Source organism: Ischnura elegans (assembly GCF_921293095.1).
Source record: "Ischnura elegans chromosome 13 unlocalized genomic scaffold, ioIscEleg1.1 SUPER_13_unloc_3, whole genome shotgun sequence".
Lineage (NCBI taxonomy): Eukaryota > Metazoa > Arthropoda > Insecta > Odonata > Coenagrionidae > Ischnura > Ischnura elegans.
The window spans coordinates 5,837,440-5,856,141 of record NW_025791659.1 but is presented as its reverse complement, the minus strand read 5'-3'; the positions used below and the strand labels follow the sequence as shown (position 1 = coordinate 5,856,141).

Genomic DNA, 18,702 nt, shown 5'->3' with positions numbered 1-18,702 from the left:
CGGGCCCCGCCGATAGGCGGCGTGCCGTGTTTTCCCAAGGATCGGCCGCCGCCTTTCGGCGTCTTGAAACACTGGTGATCCAAAATGAAATTTTTTTGTCGCCCGCTCGTCACAGCTGTCTCCTGAATTTTACCCGGTCTTTACATAGAACTACATTCTAAAATCTGCCCCCCGTTCTCAAATGTCATGCTTCGGAAATACAATGAAGCCTTCTTATTTTTCATTCACTATGTCATTTGATTCCGTGTATTCCTGACGCGTTTTTTACCCTTTTTCCGTGTATCATGTTTCCACAATTATATTTTTACAATCTTGCAAGTCGCTATCTTCAAAGAAGTCAAGATAACACTTCCTATGTAGCAAACCATCAGTTTGCCTTTTGGAGACACTTTTTGGCTGTGTGCTTCGTACAATGTACCTATTTTATTTTTGCTTTCGCGACATTGTTATTCAAGGCATATATATAAAGGGGAAACGGCAATCTCGTCCGCATAACTACTCGTCGTTTTCAATGGGTTACACGTATTACGACCGCTTTTAATTCATCACTGTTTTCACACTCCAGTTTGAGGATTTTTGAAGCTTACAAAACAGGACATTACTGGAAAGACGGAGCATACATAAGGTAAGTACAATTTTAAAAATAAATATAATTATTCTATTTATTGATTATCTTTAGAATTCAACAATAGTATTTACTATTTATTCATAAAAAATGAATTTCTATTTGTTGCTGCTATCCCGATAATGATTATGGTCTCGTTGTTTTCCGCAGGATAAATAAGAAGTTGCTTCATAAATACCATTCGCTTCGAATGACGTAAAATACCTTCAAGTATACTTTAGATAAAACTTAGAACCAGCTCAATTGGTATGTACGACTTTATTTGAAATGTTTGATTTCAATGTTTACAGCAATATTGAGAAATAATTTAACCTTTTTCTTTATTTTACTCTAAGAAGACTTCATGGAGAATAAACCGAATTCATCAAGAAAGCGGACAAGGAGCGCACTTCGTCACCCTGTGTCTATCTCCGACGAAGACATCGCTCGGTTCTTTGAGAGGGAAGAAGAAATTTCGGATGGAAGTGCAACAGATTCGGATTTTGATGTCTCCTCTGAAGATGAGGAAACCGACGAGAGCTCCGAGGATGACAGTGGTGCAAATGGCGATTGTCAGGCCTCAAGTGATTCAGGTAAACGCATATCCCCGGCAGGATGGCAAACTGAACGGCCAGTTATCACTCCTATTGCTTTTACTGGAAATTCTGGACTCAAAATACGGCCTCATGTTTTAGATCCAATAGGATTCTTCATGCTCTTGGCAAACGATGAATTTTTCAACCACATAATTTCTGAAACAAATATTTATGCCCAAAAATTGCAGAATAAATCAGTAGCTGATAAATCTAAAATGAAACCATGGAAAGACTTGACTAGAGGGGAGTTTGAAATATTTTTAGGGCTACTTTTTCATATGGGGCTTATCAGAATAAATAAAATTCAATATTATTGGCGAAAAGATGGGCTTTATGAATTTCCCACATTTTCAAAGGCCATGCCAAGAGACAGGTTCATGATCATTTTGCGGTGCCTACATTTTGGTCGTAACGCTCCTGATGGCCACCCTAAGCCAAGTGATCCACTCTACAAAATCCGCCCTCTTTTGAATCTTATCCAGACCAATATGAAAAAAGTGTACTATCCTCAGAAACAACTTAGCTTAGATGAATCGATGGTACTTTGGAGGGGAAGACTATATTTCCGGCAGTACATAAAAAACAAGAGGCATAAATATGGTATTAAATTGTACATGCTAACGGAACCAAATGGGCTTGTTTTGAATTGCTTGGTTTACACAGGTTCCAAGGATCCAAATGTTGGGGGAGTTGGTCACTCAGAAAAAGTTGTACATTCGCTTCTATCTGATTATACTAATGTTGGTCATGCTGTGTACATGGACAACTTCTATAACAGCTATAAATTGTCGCGAGAACTGCTGGGAAAGAAAATATATTCCACGGGAACTCTCAGAAACACTAGGAAAGGCAACCCTCATAATGTTGTAAATAAAAAATTGGCAAAAGGAGAAGTAGTGGGCCAGTATACGAAAGAAGGAATTTTCATATACAAATGGAAGGATAGAAGAGAAGTTTTAATGATTTCCTCGGAGCATTGTGGAGAGATGATAGAAGTAGCAAACAGAAGGGGTAAAATTTCTAAAAAACCAAGCGTTGTAGCCGAATACAATAAATTTATGGGGGGAATAGATAGGGCGGACCAGATTATTTCTTATTATCCAGTGGAGAGAAGAAGCCTGAGATGGTATTTAAAATTAGGGATACACATGTTTCAAATACTTCTAAACAACTCGCAAATACTACATAATAAATTTAGTAGCCAACACATGAGTCTTCAGAATTTTCGTGAAAGTGTAATCGCCAGTCTTATTTTCAAAAACAAGCCGGCAGAAATTCCAGCGCCAATCCAGCGAAAGGAAAAGATCCATTTGCCAGTACAAATACAAAGTGAAAAGGGTTCAAGAGCGCAAAGAAAAAGATGTCGTAACTGCTCAACGACAGGAGTAAGAAGAGACGTCGTCACGTACTGCCCGATGTGTGATGGTGAACCAGGACTATGTCTTGAACCCTGTTTTAGAGTGTTCCATAACTATTAATCGGTAAATATGTTGCAAATTCCAATTACAATTGTTGCAATGTTTATCCAATTAATGTTTGAATTAATAATAAAAGTGTGAATTGTATTCAAAGAAGAAATATATTTTAGATGAAGTTTTGAAACAAAATAGCGTGTAATTATTTTGAAATACACATTTTTTTAGTATACTTAAATAAAATTTTATGTTTAAAGTTTTTGCTACTCTGGCTTGCATTAGTCTAATCGTGAGACCAATAAATAACACTGCTATGCGAGGAAAGAGCTTGCTTGCCGACATTAGCAGAATAGGAAACATCACGGAGAGCGGTTCACTTCCGATAGGCGGCATGGTAATGACCTGAAAAATTGTTGGTAAAATTGTCGTCAATATTAATAAATTGGTCATAGATAACACAGGTCAACAGTGGTTTTGGTGCCGGAGATTTCAAAGCTGATTTCAAGTATAATTGGGGTGCTGAATCCAAATATGATATTAGTTTTTTCCTATCAGCTCTAGTTTTCAAGATACAAATATGTTGTTACTTACGTAAAAAAATGTTCAATATGATGATATGGGAAAATTACATAAATGATATAACCCACAAAATATAGAGACTTGATTAATTTATAGGAATGTTATAACCCCTACAACAACAATAGTTTTATAATACGATTGAATACAAATAGTTACATTTTTACTGAAATAAAACACTTTAAAGGAAAAAAAGACGTAAAAACGTCACTCAACACTTCGGAAGCTTCTTTTGCGCAATTTTCTTGCGTGCACTTTGTTAAAACAGTCTCGTTTTAAGCACCAGCAGTAATCTGCCATCATATCGTTATCCCATCTTCCTTGGTAGCGATCTTCCATTGTTTTGATTTCCTGGTGAAATCTTTCACCTTGTTTTTCACTTGTGTCGCTTAAATTTTCAGGAAAACAGTCTAAGTGACCGTGCAGGTAGTGAATATTTATGCTCATATTACATCCAAGTGATTAAAAGTTAGTGAGCATATTGTTTATCAGCTCGAGATAATTCTCTCGTTTGTGATTTCCCAGAATTTTTTTTATTACAAATGAAAGCCAACTGTTTTTTTTAATCCCATTCATTGACTTGATAAAAGCAGGATCCTTTGTAAGTGGTCTGATTTGTGGCCCATCAAAAATACCAGCTTTAAGTTTTTCTATACTTATCTGCGGCATTTTTATTCTTATGTAGCCGAAGCATGGTCCATCCTTGTCAAGAGCCTTTACAAATTGCTTCATTAGGCCTAGTTAAACATGAAAGGGCGGTAAGGTGATTTTCCCTACGTTCGACTAAAGACTCGGCAATAATGTTTTTACCCAACAATTAAGTTTTCTCTCTTTGACCACTCCTTCTTAATCCAGTGGTTTGTCTGTCCGTGCTACCACAGAGGCACAAGAAACAAGGATATTTTGTGTTGCTAAATTGCTGCCCAAGAAGAAAGTTCACCATTTTTAAATCTACACGAATCACCTAGCGATGTCCCTGGCATTTTATCTTCTGTAAGACCAACACTATTGTATCATATTCTTCTTTAAATTCTGTTGAATGGGCGATTGGTATTGAGGCAAACTTGTTAACATTGTGAAGAACACATTTAAACTACGCTTGGAGCTATCAATGAACAAACGCCAATCACTAGCTTCATATTGCGGTAGTCCCATTCCTTTCAGAAGACCTCCAAAGTCTAAACATAATGTAAGATTGTCTTCTTGAGTAAAGAAGGGTAGCAGATCCTTTTCCCTTGTGCGATAAAAATTAATTTTTGTACCTTGTTCCATTAAATTCTTTTCATGCATCCTTGAAGCTAGTAGTAGTTCAGATGCTTCCTTCGATAAGTTCAATTCTCTAACAAGGTCACTTAGTTCATCTTGATCAAATAGTGGAAGATTTGCTGATACTACCTCGTAGTCACTGTCACTGTCGTCAATAGAATCAGGAATATGTTCACATTGCTCATATCCTCACATACATCTGGTAATGTCTGAAATATTAGGATCGGGATTTCTTCTGAATTGGGTACCGGGCGTCTAGCTGAAGGCAAGTCTGGACATTTCCACTTGTGGCGATTGTTTCGATTAATTCCCGAAACATTTACCATACAAAAATAACAGTCATCAATATGGTTTGTAGGTTCTCTCCAAACCATTGTCACACCAAACTTTTCCTTTTTTCTGTAGCCCACTACCGCTGATGTTCTGTACATGTTTTACACACAACATGTGGTTCCCACTTTTTACATTGGTCACCAAGCTGAACACCAAAATATCCCAGGTATGCACGTTTCACAAAGTCTGTAATGTTTTTCCTATTTTATTTTAAAGTATATTCCCCACAAATGTAACAAAACTCATCACAATGATTTACACAGCTTCTTCGAATTGAGCTCATTTTTAGAGGTTGCTTTACAAAAACTTTGAGAATTTGAACATTTGTTTTCGGAAATCCCCTTACTCATTACTTCCGCCTCTTCATTTTCAAAGACACGCTCCTATCCCCCTTTTTTACTCTTCTCCACTTTTCTGTAATTCTTTCCACGTGTCGTTATTCTACAGCTATGACTAGGGTCCTTTTCCACCGTGGGTTTCCCACTTCCCTTAGTTGTATCTATTCCCTCTGTCTCCACTCTCTACGCCTGTCTCTCCCTTCTTCAAACACGCCAAATCCTCCCCAACCCCTTTCTCTAAGGTATAAAGGTGATTTTCAAAGTAAATACTGCAGAGTGGTTATGAATTAGTTTATTTATAGATTGATTTAAATTTGAAAAATATTTTCTGAAATATATCAAATATTTAAAAGAATCTAATCATAAAATGCGCCGTATCTAAAAAAGTAGAGCTGTTACATAAAAACGGATATCATATTTGGATTCAGCACCACACATATTGTTAATATCAGCTCAAAAATTCCCGGCACCAAAAAAAATTGTTTTTTTTGTTGGCCTGTGTAATCATTACATTACCGAAATATTATACGAAACAAATAGTAGGAAATAGAAAGATATGCGCTAACATCTATTTTTGAAAACAATCTCGCCGATCGGGCAGCCGCCGATAGGCGGCGGAGATAATGTTTAAAAAATTAACGGTTAAAAAATGAAATTCAGCGAAAATATTGGCGTAAAATTTGTTTATGTAAAGCAACGGTTGGTAATCAAAAGAAAAAGATTCCCGGTCCTACGTAAAGTCGTGTCCTGAATGTCCGCACCGAATGTGTTAAATAAGGATTATTAATACCTTATCAAACGAAGAAAACTTTCCGACCTTAGCCAGTTTTAATAGGTGATTATTAAGAGATGTTTCCCTGAGCTCTGCGCCTTATGCATGCATTGGTAACCTCAGACGATTTATAACTCCTATCTACTCATATAGAAACTAGGTCCCTGTGACGTCACGTGGAGTGGCATCGCATGGGCGCCAAATCTGGCCTTTTTCAAATGAGGTTAAAATTGACAATTGCCATTCGTCCAAACCGGTATTTCTAAAACCATATAATTTGTATATTATGAATACGCTAATGGTAGGTAACGAATCGCAATCAATGCCTTTCATTTTCTTTGATGAAGGAAACTAACCTATTTTGTGAAAGTTCACATCTCTGAAAGTTCGTAAATAGAATTTTCGTATGAAGAGGACTTCATTTACGCCCAATTTACTAGCGGTAATGAGTGAATTACCATGAATCCACAGGAATGAAGCTTATAATATGATGTTGCCTGCATATTGAATTATGTCCTACTGAAGAAAGAACCATAATTAACGCTCTTGAGCACAGTGCATGATAGGAACTTTAAAGTGGAACAATGATTATAACACATCATCGTGTATAGTGTAAGTTCTTTTTGTAACCGCCAGGACCGGGACTGAGGTTGGTAATTTCGTAATAACGAAAATTTTGCGATAACATTTCTTTTACTATAGCTTGGATAGGCCTGGACTAACTATTTGCTTAGTAATAACGAGAACTTCGTAGTAACATTGTTCGTATTTACGAGAGTGTCCAGTACTATGCATTTAAACAGGGCTTCGTGGATGAATATCTAGTACTTTACCACTCTTTATTTAAAAGTAGTGACTCAGGTTTCAATGAATAATCATCATAACCAGGGGTATATTATTAGCAAATAGACTTATTGCTGTAAGCTTAGTTGCCTAATGGAAGAAGATACGAGTTTTGAAACGGATAACAGAATAGCGGAAAAAAGATGGGTAAATATACAGGCGCGCAATTTCACACACAATGCGTTCCTTAAAACGTGTACAAAAGCCGAACCATTGAGTTCCATACTAATTAGGAGTAACGTTCCAAAAGAGCGAAATATACATATTTAAACCTTATTTTAATTAACTCATGCTTAACAATAAATTATGAAAATTCCTAACATTACATAACATCTTTCAAAAATACGCAGAAAATGTAAACAAGTTAATTATACAAGAATTTCATTGCGGCTACCCAGTAAAACTCTCTCTCGGTGTTTTAGTTGCCATTCCACTTATTATGTCTATTATAAATACAGCACACTACCGATTATCCGGCTGCGGTATATCCGTGTTATGGATTATCCGTGCATAATTTTCACACTCGCTCAATATTTTCCGCGATCTTTATAAAAATTAAAATGGGACATTCACCGGAATTACTGCATTTGAATGCTAGGATACACCAGGCTTATATTTCCATTAAATTCCCCTTAGTTAAACGGAGATGAATGCGCGCTAGCTGCATTCATGGGAGCACTGCGATGCTTCCCAAGCATCACAGTGCACGATCACGCTCCATGATCACGGATACACGACCCGCAGCAGTTGCGACCCGGGCAACTTGTGCGAGAGGCGACTAGGTGGCGTGGTGCCTGACAGTGTAGTTTCCAACATCGAGGTGTGGTTTTGAAGCATTATTATTATTATGTCTATTAAAAATACAGCACACTACTGACTATCCGGCTGCGGTATATCCGTGTTATGGATTATCCGTGCATAATTTTCACACTCGCTCAATATTTTCCACGATATCTATAAAAAAGTAAAATCAGATGCAAAATAACCAGAATTACTCCATTTTAATGCTAGGATACACAGGGCTTATTATTTTCCATTAGATTAATTAAAATGATAGGTAATGAAATGATGATTTTTAATCTACGTAAAAAACCGTGAAATAAAATGTGATTATTAAACATGGAGAACACAGCTACCACTACTGGAATAAAATCCTTTTATCCTTCCAATGCACCATGTTTCATGAAAAATGAATTATTTATGTATAGTATGCATGTTTTAACATTGTTAAGCTTTCAAATTAATTTTATTTTTCCTCTAAATAGAGCTAAAATTATGTAAATCCGATGACGAGCTACACTCGTCATTGCGTGGTTTGGCATCGAAATTTCATGACGAGCTAGACTCGTCATTACAGCGCAAGGGGTTAAACGGAAGCGATTGCGTGCTAGCTGCATTCACGGGAGCACCGTGTTCCTGTTTTCCAAGCCTCGCAGTGCGCGACCGCGCTCAGTTATCACGGATACACGTCCCGCAGCAGTTGCAACTCGTGCAACTTGTGCGAGAGGCGACTACGTGGCGTGGTGCCTGTCAGTGTAGTTTCCGACGTCGAGGAGTGGTTTTGAAGCATTTGTGCAGACCACTTTTCTGTATCCGTGATCAAATAGCCACGGATGTGTGGTTTTCGAAACCAGGCCTTTGATGGAGCGTTAATAATTTGAGTAAAACCATGTTATCGCCGCTAAAAAGATCGCGAACTGGCAAAGAAAGCTCTCAATGAGCTTGGGAAGCACTCTAAAATAACAGAATAACTGCATAAATAGTAATACATTTTACGGTCAGAGCTGATTTTCGGGTTCCTCATCCGCATTGGTTGTTTTTGGATGACAACAGTTAATATGGAAAGAATTTCAAGAATCCTGAGAAAACACGACGTGGTCACAAGGTACAATTGCATGACCAATATCCACAACCTAGTACCTGGACCGAAAGACAACATTCCACAAGACTTATGTGAAGGCGTCTACAAAGTGCCGTGTTCGTGCGGGAAAGCTTACATAGGAGAGACATGCCGAGGAATGGCGACCAGGATAACAGAACATGCAAGAGCCACAAAACAGGAGCAGCTCCACCTGTCGGCCATTGCAGAACACGCGTGGAGTGAGGCAGGTCACAGTATAGACTTCGAAGGAACGAAGATGGTGGCCAAGGAGAATCGCTACTATCCAAGGCTGATCAGGGAAGCCTTGGAAATGCACAAAAACAATAATTTCAACCGAGACCAAGGCTACCCAATCAGCAACGTTTGGAAGAGGGTATTGGCCAATCAGCGTCTGGCAGGCAGCGGGACAGAGCCATATAAGGCGGCCAAAAACGAGAACTTCTCACCTTCGACCTGAAGACGGGAGCAGGATGGCTCCCGAAACTGTTGTCATCCAAAAACAACCACAGCTGAGGAGCCCGAAAATCAGCACTGACCATGAGCAACGCCGCAGAGACCTACGCCAGAATTTTAATACATTTTATGTTTTAGGTAAATTATGAACATTACAAGATATTTAAGTGAAAGTCTGGGTTATCTGATTATTGGTGTCGTCTCTCCCCATCATCAGCCTGGATAAAATGCTGCAAATAGACATATTAAGAAGTGTAACACATTGCAAATGTTGACCACACACCTGCTTGTGCCTGTCGAGGAGATTCTCGAGTTCATCCAGTTTAGCCACCTCGCCCTTGAGCAGATTCAGCCGATCGGCCATCTTCTGCGTGTTGCACCCTGGACCCGCACCCCTGCAATTATAGAGAACATATTAGGTGTGCAACTAGGTTCTGAGTTCAGGCGTTATGTGCCCTGAAAAGACAAAGATAAAGAAACATACAGTGGAACCTCGTTAAAGCGAGTACGGGCTATAGCGACACCCCCGCTATTACGAGGGATAGCCGATGCACCGTCAATTGACCCTACAATAAGCGTGTTAAAAAATTCGTTTTTACGAGACCCTATGGTGTTGGCTCTCGCCATAGCGAGGGTTTCACCACCAGAAGACTTTCATCAAGACTCCTTAACCTCTGTAATTGCTAGCGATCTGTTAGAAATGAAGTTAATGGAGTGCTCAGTCTCAAATTTATGTGGCAAACTGTCGTTCGATAAATATAATGATTGACGAAACAGTGCTTTGCATGATTTTTATTCAGTGTGGCGCTTATAAATTGTTTGAATAGTTAGTCGTTATTTGAGTAAGGAAATTTAGTGATGCAAAAAAACATCGCCTTTCGCCTGGATTTATGCTTACGTTTATCGGATAGATGTTTATCTGTCGCCGCACCACTCTTATTCCTGTATATCTGTTCGCAACAGGTATAGTGGCTATTATTTGCTCCACCTCCGGTAAAGCGACAATTCGCTATAGCGAGTGTTTATTAGTGCACCGTGGGGTGTCGTTATATCGAGGTTGCACTGTAGTACAGTAAAACCTCTAAGTAGTGAACCTCTTTACATCATAAACTTCCATTCTTCATACCACCCCAATGGTCCCGTCAGATTTACATGTAAATTTATAGGCAAACCTCTTTGTAGTGAACCTCTTTATATTGTAAAACCTTCACTTATCACACCAAGGAGACACCCCCGAGATGAGATAACTACCTCCGCAAATCGTACCGAGACAACTAGGGACCATTAATGCAGCTGCAATTACGTACATGGAATGACATTTTCAGCGATTAATGTTTCACACTCAGGGACGCACTCACGGACTCACTCAGTAACTCATACTCTGTCACTTGTTACTCGTCAGTGGTCAGTCAGCGATGTAGCCGTCAGTTGGAGTCGAAGCGTGAGCTGTATGGCCCGTGCGACCTAAGCGCCTCGCTATCCAACCGTGCCATCACCAGCAGCTCCTCTCCTTCCCGAGACTTTGGTAATATCTTAACTTTTGGCTATTCTGGACGCATAAATTCATTATTACTAGTGATGGGTCGGTTCGATTCCTCGATTCTTCGATTCCTCGATTCTCGGCCAAGAACCGGAATCGAAAACGAGTACTTGTCAAGGCGAAAAATCGATTCCGATTCCAGCAGTACTTCAAACAACAAAATATACGACCGCATTTCCAATAGTCATTTGAATTTTTGCGCCACGTAACCGTAATAACAAAACACATATCTTCTTGGGATGTGCGAGTACTCGAAAATTCAAGTCGATCGAGTAGTTGGTACTCGACTCGAGCGTTTCGAGTAGCATTACGGATGTCGAGTCGAATAGTTAAGGTTACAGAGCATTCGAGGCTAGTAGGTCCAGCAATCTGCCGACAGGAAGCGCTATCATGAAACTCATGTTATAATGCAGTTTTTAAAGCCGATAAGTCATTCTAATGCCTTGGCCTGGTAGTTTCAGTGGTTTCAGCTTGCCGAATACACTATTGTTGTTGTCGACGTGGGCGCCGAATACCTTTACGCCAGCCGCGGCGGCCGATCGTCTTCCTACCCCGCGCACACTGGTCCGAAATCGGAAAAAGCTGGAATAAAGTCCAAAATGACCTTTTCGGGGATAGAGACTTGAAACTCAGCGTAAATACTCATAAATCATTACCAAATATTGATTTATATGCCATTTTACATAAATGCGAACCTTTAGTGAGATACAGAGGCCCAAACATGACCAATTTTTCAATGCCACACGAGATATCGTTTTTCCTCAAAGAATCTTTGAATTTATCCCAGTGGTTTTGCGTTGGTATGAGTTTTGTGGAATAAAAAACGCAATATTCCTTTGATCTGGTGCTTTGCCTATACTTTCAATGACTTTTGAAGATTCTGGCTCTCATCTGTCTGGTTTTACAACGCAAAATGGCCGACCCGTTTTTCACGTGAAATTTGACATTACGTAGACATTATCTTTCGTTTACGAAAAATATAACTCGGAAAATTTGAACCACAATATAAAGTAGAGATTTCTAAAGAGTACTCAGTAGAAGTCTTGAAAAAAAAGTTTGCGACGAAGGAAATAAGAGCGATTTTTCAATCGCGCGTCAAGGCTGACCTACACGCCGCGGACCTCTGAGGCTCGGTAACTGAGGCCGATTTTTCAAGTTTTTTAAAACATTAGTCCTGAAAATCGTCATTTAAAGCATGGATAATCGTCTTCATTGACTTAAAACACTAAACTGAGGATGTTAAAAAGGATTATGTATAGATCGACTAGACCATTTAGCGCATTACTCGAGTGAAAATACTAAGGATTGGATATTTTTCGGAACCATCCCGCGCGTAAGAAATATGCCTCGGGTATTGAAGTAAAGTGAAGAGATTAAGTCAGCATGCTTAAGAGAGAGAAAAATGAACTGTTTCCGTGAAAGGCAACAAGCGATACCCTTTTTCCCTTTCCACTCTCGCCGAGGTGAGTCGCGCGGTAGGGGAAGTTTTCACACCACAAGGCTCTTTTAGCCTTTTCTATTACTGCGTCCGTCCGATGTAATATTCATTTGTAGCGTTTAGTTTCTTTCTTGAATTTAAAAAAGCAAGAGATTTAAAGGTTGATTGAATGACGTGAGAAGTATAGCATTTTTTTTGGCTCTACAAAACTAAAGTTTAGTTCTATAGTTGTTCGCTTCGTCCACTTGAATTCCATTAAGATTCAAGATCCAACAAATCGTTGATATAATTTTTAATAAAAATTCCAAAGTCTCCGAAATCTTGCAATTTTGGTGGGAAAGTACTTGCCCAATAACACACATGTGTAGCAAAAGGCAATTTTCTGCAGGCAGTAATACTGTAACATGGAGACGTCAAAACCTGCTGGCTGAGCATGTAGAATAATTGGATTTTCTGCTTGAGAATTTGAAAGGGCCAAATATTACATGATTCATATACGTAGTATGTAATCTTTATTACAGCTATGAAAATTCCTGTACTCAGGGTTCTCCCTTGTAGTTTGGATATATATGTATATATTGTCGACATATTATGAGTGCCAATATTCTAAAGTAATACCTATCATGTAACACCACTTTTCAGGTATGTTCTGTTTTGAAATTTAGCTATTATACTTTAATTACATATTAATGATATGAAAGATTCCTTTGTCAACTGACTCTTTCACAGAGTAATATTTTTAAAAGTAGTTTTCTTGTTGCCTGGAATTAAGTGATATTTTTCTTGGAGCCTATGGCATCAGAATCGATGGAATCGGTATCGGTAGAATCGGAATCGAAATGTCAGAATCGGAATCGGGATCGGAATCGATAAAATTTTGGAATCGACCCATCACTAATTATTACTTTATGTATATTCATTGAATTGATTTGGAAATTGGGTTTTTGAATGGAAATAAACTTTGGGGTGAAAACTTTAAATACTTGTGTGTGATTATCCGCTTCCCGACACCAAGGGCAAGAACCCGACCCTTACAAGCCCATAAAATTGCCCACCCCTGCATCAAGGTCTATCCGAACTTTCCATCACCAGAACTCGTCCAAGAGCGGCCGAAAAGACAGAGGGTCTCGGAAAATGACTTTCCGTTTCCTGGAATAGGATAGTTATATGCCAGCTGGTAAGTTATGGAACATTTTTACCGTGAAAGTGGTGCTGCCTAAGCTGGTAAGAAGTCAAAAGTAGTTTGCAATTTTGGCACGGTATGTTTACTAAAAATTACGGGAAATGGATGATAATTAGAGATGCGTGGAAATCACAAATACGATATAGATGCGATGTGCGCAAATACATGTGACATAGATAATGACTGGACTTTTATGATATTTTTTTACGCAAATTTGCCTTTTCGACGGCAAAACTCGTACATTTTGTGTAGAGCGCAGTTTAAATGCTCCGCCGACACTCACTGCTTAAAGCATGTGAGCGACTGGCCAGCTGCTAGTCGGCTGGGACTCTACGTGGCCGCGAACTACAAGTGGGCGCGGGCAAGCTACACCTCCGCCACTATATGTCTTATTCCTTAATTTATTATTGTTCTACAGCATAGTATTTAAGACATTCTGTATTTTGTCATATAACTGTGTTTCACTACATCTTATCGTCATCTACCTCATTATGAAAATAAAAAATATACGCTACAAAATGCGATAAACTGTTATTGAAAGTGCGATAAAATAAAAATGAAAGTGAGATTTTCACGTATCTCTAATGATTATGTACCGAGTTGGGAATTAAATAAAGTTACAGGCGAAACCAGTTGAGTAAACAACAATGCAGGAAATTTAGCATAATGGATAGCATAAAAGTGCTTTTGTGTGTCAGAAACAGATTCGGAGAAAGAAACAGAAAGCTGTATTTTGAAATCTTTGAAATTAGGAGATGTAGTCACTGGATAGATCTCCTGGATATGAGTTAATGTCTAAATGTATGAAGATGGGAGCAGGATGGCTCCCGAAACTGTTGTCATCCAAAAACAACCAACGTGGCTGAGGAACCCAAAAATCAGCACTGTGCACATGAAAATGCACCGTTTAATCACCCAACCTGAGCGAATGCATGTTCAGAAAAGAGAACTTCTTCCAATTTGGTTGATGCATTTGTTCATGTTCCATTCCAGTCCACAAAAATCCTTCATGCAACATAAAATACAGGCATCCCCCGAGTTACGTAAGGGATGCGTTCTGGCAGACTCTCCGTAAGTCGAAATTTACGTAAGTCGAACATTCTGCGATAGTGCTTCAGAGATTTCGATCGGTGGGGTGATTCTCAGCGGAGAAATGCAAGGTAAATTCTCAGTGAAGTTTCATTCAATTCACTGCGATAATCATCAACTCTTCTGCATATTCTTACGTTATTAGATAAAAAATAAATAAACATTAATATAGTCTGAGAGTTGCATCTCGAGCATTGCCAATCAAAATGCGTAATATTATTCCCCGAATTGACCGATCATATGGATTCGGAAAAGTACGGTATCTCAAAGCTACATTACTAAACTGAATACTTAAATTGATTCATTATGTTATACTGCGATCTAAGGGCCCATAGTTTGCATTGTCTACTTACCTTAAATCATTATATCTTCTGCCTTTTATATATTACGTTGATTGATGAATCTAGTGGTTTCATCGTCACAGTTAATAGACGTAGGAGGGGTGTCGAGTATTATGAGCAAATAACACACAAAAAATACCAGTAAATCACTATGTTCTTAGGTACATTCACACGCACCAACACTCAATCTTTCACGCACACAAACATACTTCCATATTCTCAGATCTAAATAAAATGACGTGAATATATCACCATTTGAATATTTACTTCGCTGGAAACATCGAAGAGTATTTCCAATGCACGAAGCTAATTAAAAGTGAGCTTTTATTCAGCCAACTCCATCATTATCTTGCAACAAAGTTAGTGGGGAGAAGCTTTCAATAACGCAGTATTCATTTATATTGGCACACAATATGAGAGAACGAGAAAATGCTGCTTAATAAAATCTTTGCAAAATACAACACGGTAACCCAGTCGCCAGAAACATGTAAACAAGTATGCAATTAATATCGTGTGCCAACTTTTTCTTCATTTTTTCGCAGCGTTCTTTGCCAACACTCAAAATGTCAATGCCTTTATTGATTCTCAGCGGATTCTCAGCGGAAACCCGCAATGAAGATTTCTGCTCGAACTTTATTTTCTTTTAATTCCACAGATGGAAATGTCCAAACTTAAGGATACAATTTTTAAATAATTGAAAGTCTGAGGTCGGGAGTGAGCGCAACCATTTCCATCGCTAGAACTGCAAATTTTCACGTTGATTGGTGACTTGGGGTTTATAAGCGATTTTTCTACAGAAACTAATGAAAATTCCTTCGAGGAATGATAAAAATGGGTCACTTCGTTTTGTTTATCACGTACAAAACTCTATAACTATTTGATATTTTTTCTGCCATTGGGTATGCGAGCGAATATCTACTTCATCGCGCTCGCATTCGAAAATTAGCATAATCACTTGAAATACAGTTATCACTTACGTAAGTACGGATTTACGTAAGTCGAGGCATACATAACTCGGGGGATGCCTGTAGTTACTAACTCCTACATGTTGATGTATCGTGTAAACAGGCTTTGTGGAAATATACTTACATAATATTAATATTTCAACAAATATGCCATATCCTGCAAAATAAATCTCTCCGTACTTTTCCACCAAAGTATTACTAAGTGATTTATTTTGATTTACAGATATATGATGCCATCAAGGGAAGCCTTGATGGAACCTTGAAATAAATATGCCATAATTTAAAAATAATCCCTGAAAAATAACTGTTCTAAAGGTTTAACTTCCGAAATTTTAGATTTTTGGTTTAACCAATGCAACACAAACATAAATTAAGGTCATGGAAGCAAACAAGCTTGAGGATTGAGCAAAAACTAAAATTCTCATTTTAAGACGTGTTCCACTGATAATGAAAAAAATGTAAACGTTACAAACTGCCGGAACAGAATGAAAATCAATATTTGATTTATTTACGTTCAAAACTAATTAAAAAACAGCACAGTGAATACCTAATCCTAGTAATCCAGTAAATTAGAAGAAACAGAAGGATATACTCATTTCACTTGCATTGTTTACAAATCAAATTGGCAACTTGCCCGTTATATTAATGAACCAAGCATGAAGCAAGTTAAATGTAACTACTTTTAGGGTAGCACTAAAGTCAATAGTTACCATCATTCTTGAAACATTTCTCTTAAATATTTACTTCAGAGATAGTTGTTACACTTTAACCCCAGGGTTGAAATAACGCATTCATCGAATATCAATCTTAAGAAAATGGAAAACAAAACTATGTCAAGACCGAAAATGAACCTGTAATTGAAGTGACAACATAAACAAGCCAAGTAAAAACGTTAACACTCCATACAGAATCATCAAGGCTGTTAAAACTCACAAGGCGATTTCTACTCTTTGCGCGATTATTCGATGGCCCACCAAGCTAAAGACAGTAGATGACAACACAATAAAACTTCCAACACATCTTGTACGTCGGTTACATTCGTTGTATTAAAACTTACGTCGGTGGTCTGTCATATTTCTATCGGCAGGCCCATTGTTTATAACAATGAGACAAGTAGATTCAAACAATGTAAAGTCTCACAAATGGCACAATTACCCTCGATGCGAGAGAAGTCAATTATTACTTACTTCCATTGTATGCTGTTCTTCGATTTCTTTTCTATCAGGCCAATTCCTTCAAGTACGTTCGTGATGTCGTAAATTCTCCGCTTCTGTCGCACCGCCAGCATGTCAGCAGCCTTACAACGAAATCGGTGATTGTTATTAAAAATTACCCTTCGTAAACTATAAGTGAGAGATAACCCTAAGAAGCAATGGGATGCTGCGGGTAAATACGCACCCACACGATTGTTTACCCGTGTATTCAAACATGATTATTTGTTGCACGTGAAAAGTGAAATAGCTAAAAACGGGGAACACTGACAAGAACAAATAGAGCTTTAAACAATAAATCACACGTTGAAATAATATGAAAACACCCATTGCTATTTGCAGTTATTTAATAATAAACAATGGTAAACAACGGCATTGAATCGCATGTGAGCACTTCAAACATGTGCTACATAGTTGTGACCGACGCTTTGTAACGACCGCGTCACTTCACCTACGGCAACGATACATAACATCAAACATAAGGTATATATAAAAGTCACCTAGCACTCTACTTACAATCTTAAGGTCCAAAACACCATCTTTGGCTTTTTGCAACAACGATACGAAGCGAATAGTCAATAATCCGAGAGACTTTTCGAACCTACTCTGCTGGTTGTCAGCCATTTTATACAACAACGATTTTCCGGCAGAGGTCGTTTCGAGAATGCCGATTGTCGTTTGTTTCAGTTCGAAATTTAATTTTCAATTTCAGGAGTCCGTTACATTGTGTTTGTTTTCCTCAATTTTCTTATCCTTAGGAATTTTCTTAGGCTGTAAGAGTACTAGCAACCAAAGAACTTGCTAATTGAAAGCATGCAGTGGTCATTATTTTCAGAATGATGGCCATATTTTTAAAAAATGCTTGTCGCATGCAAAGAACGTTACACCCCCATCTTAGTTTTATAAGCACGGTTTGCGAATGGAATATTGAAGGTGAATTCATTAACTTCCGCAACAATTCATCCATTCCATTTAATCTGATGTTTATTATTGATTAATTTGTGACACCAAATTTTAATGTAGAAATCTGTTAACACCTCGGATTTTTTCCCTTTTGATAGGTCTCTACATATTGTCACTTACCTCATTATTCATTACGCCGATTATTCTCGTATTCTTTTAATTGTACATACCAGCATCAGAGGCAAAAGTGGTTTAATTCAACTCTTCGACTGCCACTATCCCTCCTTTTAAATGTAACAGTATTGATTTAATTGCCCAATAATGCCCCCCATTTGTTTGTTTATTACAGTTGTCAACAGTGAAGGACGTTAATTTCAAATTTTGCCACAGTTGCTATGCAAGCTTTTTCAAAGAAAAAATGTGCAATGTCTATTTTCCCCAAGGTATCTATAATAGTGTCAAATCTGATGATGCTATCTACTTTCCACACAAAAGGTTGGTTAGAATATTCACATTGTATCATAGCATGGCTTCGAAGAACCCTGTCTGGACTTCACAGTCTTGACTAGGGTTGCGGTCCGTTTCACGCATCAAGCAATTTGAAGCGCCACCGCTCTAGAGGTGCTCTCGGTCCGTTTCATTCCTTGGCTTTGAAGCGCTTCAAGCAAGACGGTGAAACGGACCAGCTTGAAGTGTGGCGGGTGTTCAATTGATGGTTACTAGGGGTCATGTTTGTAAATAAAACAAATCTCATGGACGGTAAAACCAGTAAAAATGAAGAGGAAAGTTTTTGCGGCAGAGTATATTTTGTAACGATTCAGATGAGAGTGATGTTTCGACGGAGAGTAAAGAAGAGACGGATATAATCAATGAGGCAAAAATACATTCAATATATGCTGCTATAATGTTAGCAGAAACCAGCGGAACATTAATTTTGCAACCAAGGATTTTATC

At 38.3% G+C, this 18,702-nt stretch overlaps 1 protein-coding gene across 4 annotated transcripts in view; it reads right to left on the bottom strand.

Annotated features, from left to right (window-relative positions):
* The window catches only part of LOC124172825 (transcription factor E2F5-like), a 57,110-nt gene extending 39,050 nt beyond the window's left edge, over positions 1-18,060 (bottom strand). The window contains exons 1-3 of one of the 4 annotated variants that reach the window (XM_046552318.1): positions 17,979-18,060; positions 16,822-16,931; positions 9,362-9,473 (exon numbers count right to left, since the gene is read on the bottom strand). In XM_046552318.1, coding sequence (XP_046408274.1) covers positions 9,362-9,473; positions 16,822-16,931; positions 17,979-17,984 — 228 coding nt within the window. In that variant the 5' untranslated portion in view covers positions 17,985-18,060. Of the gene's footprint in view, positions 1-9,361; positions 9,474-16,821; positions 16,932-17,361; positions 17,500-17,928 lie in introns of those variants that run through there. The other 3 variants (XM_046552317.1, XM_046552319.1, XM_046552316.1) reach the window with 3 other exon arrangements.
* Between the last annotated feature and the right edge of the window lie 642 nt (positions 18,061-18,702).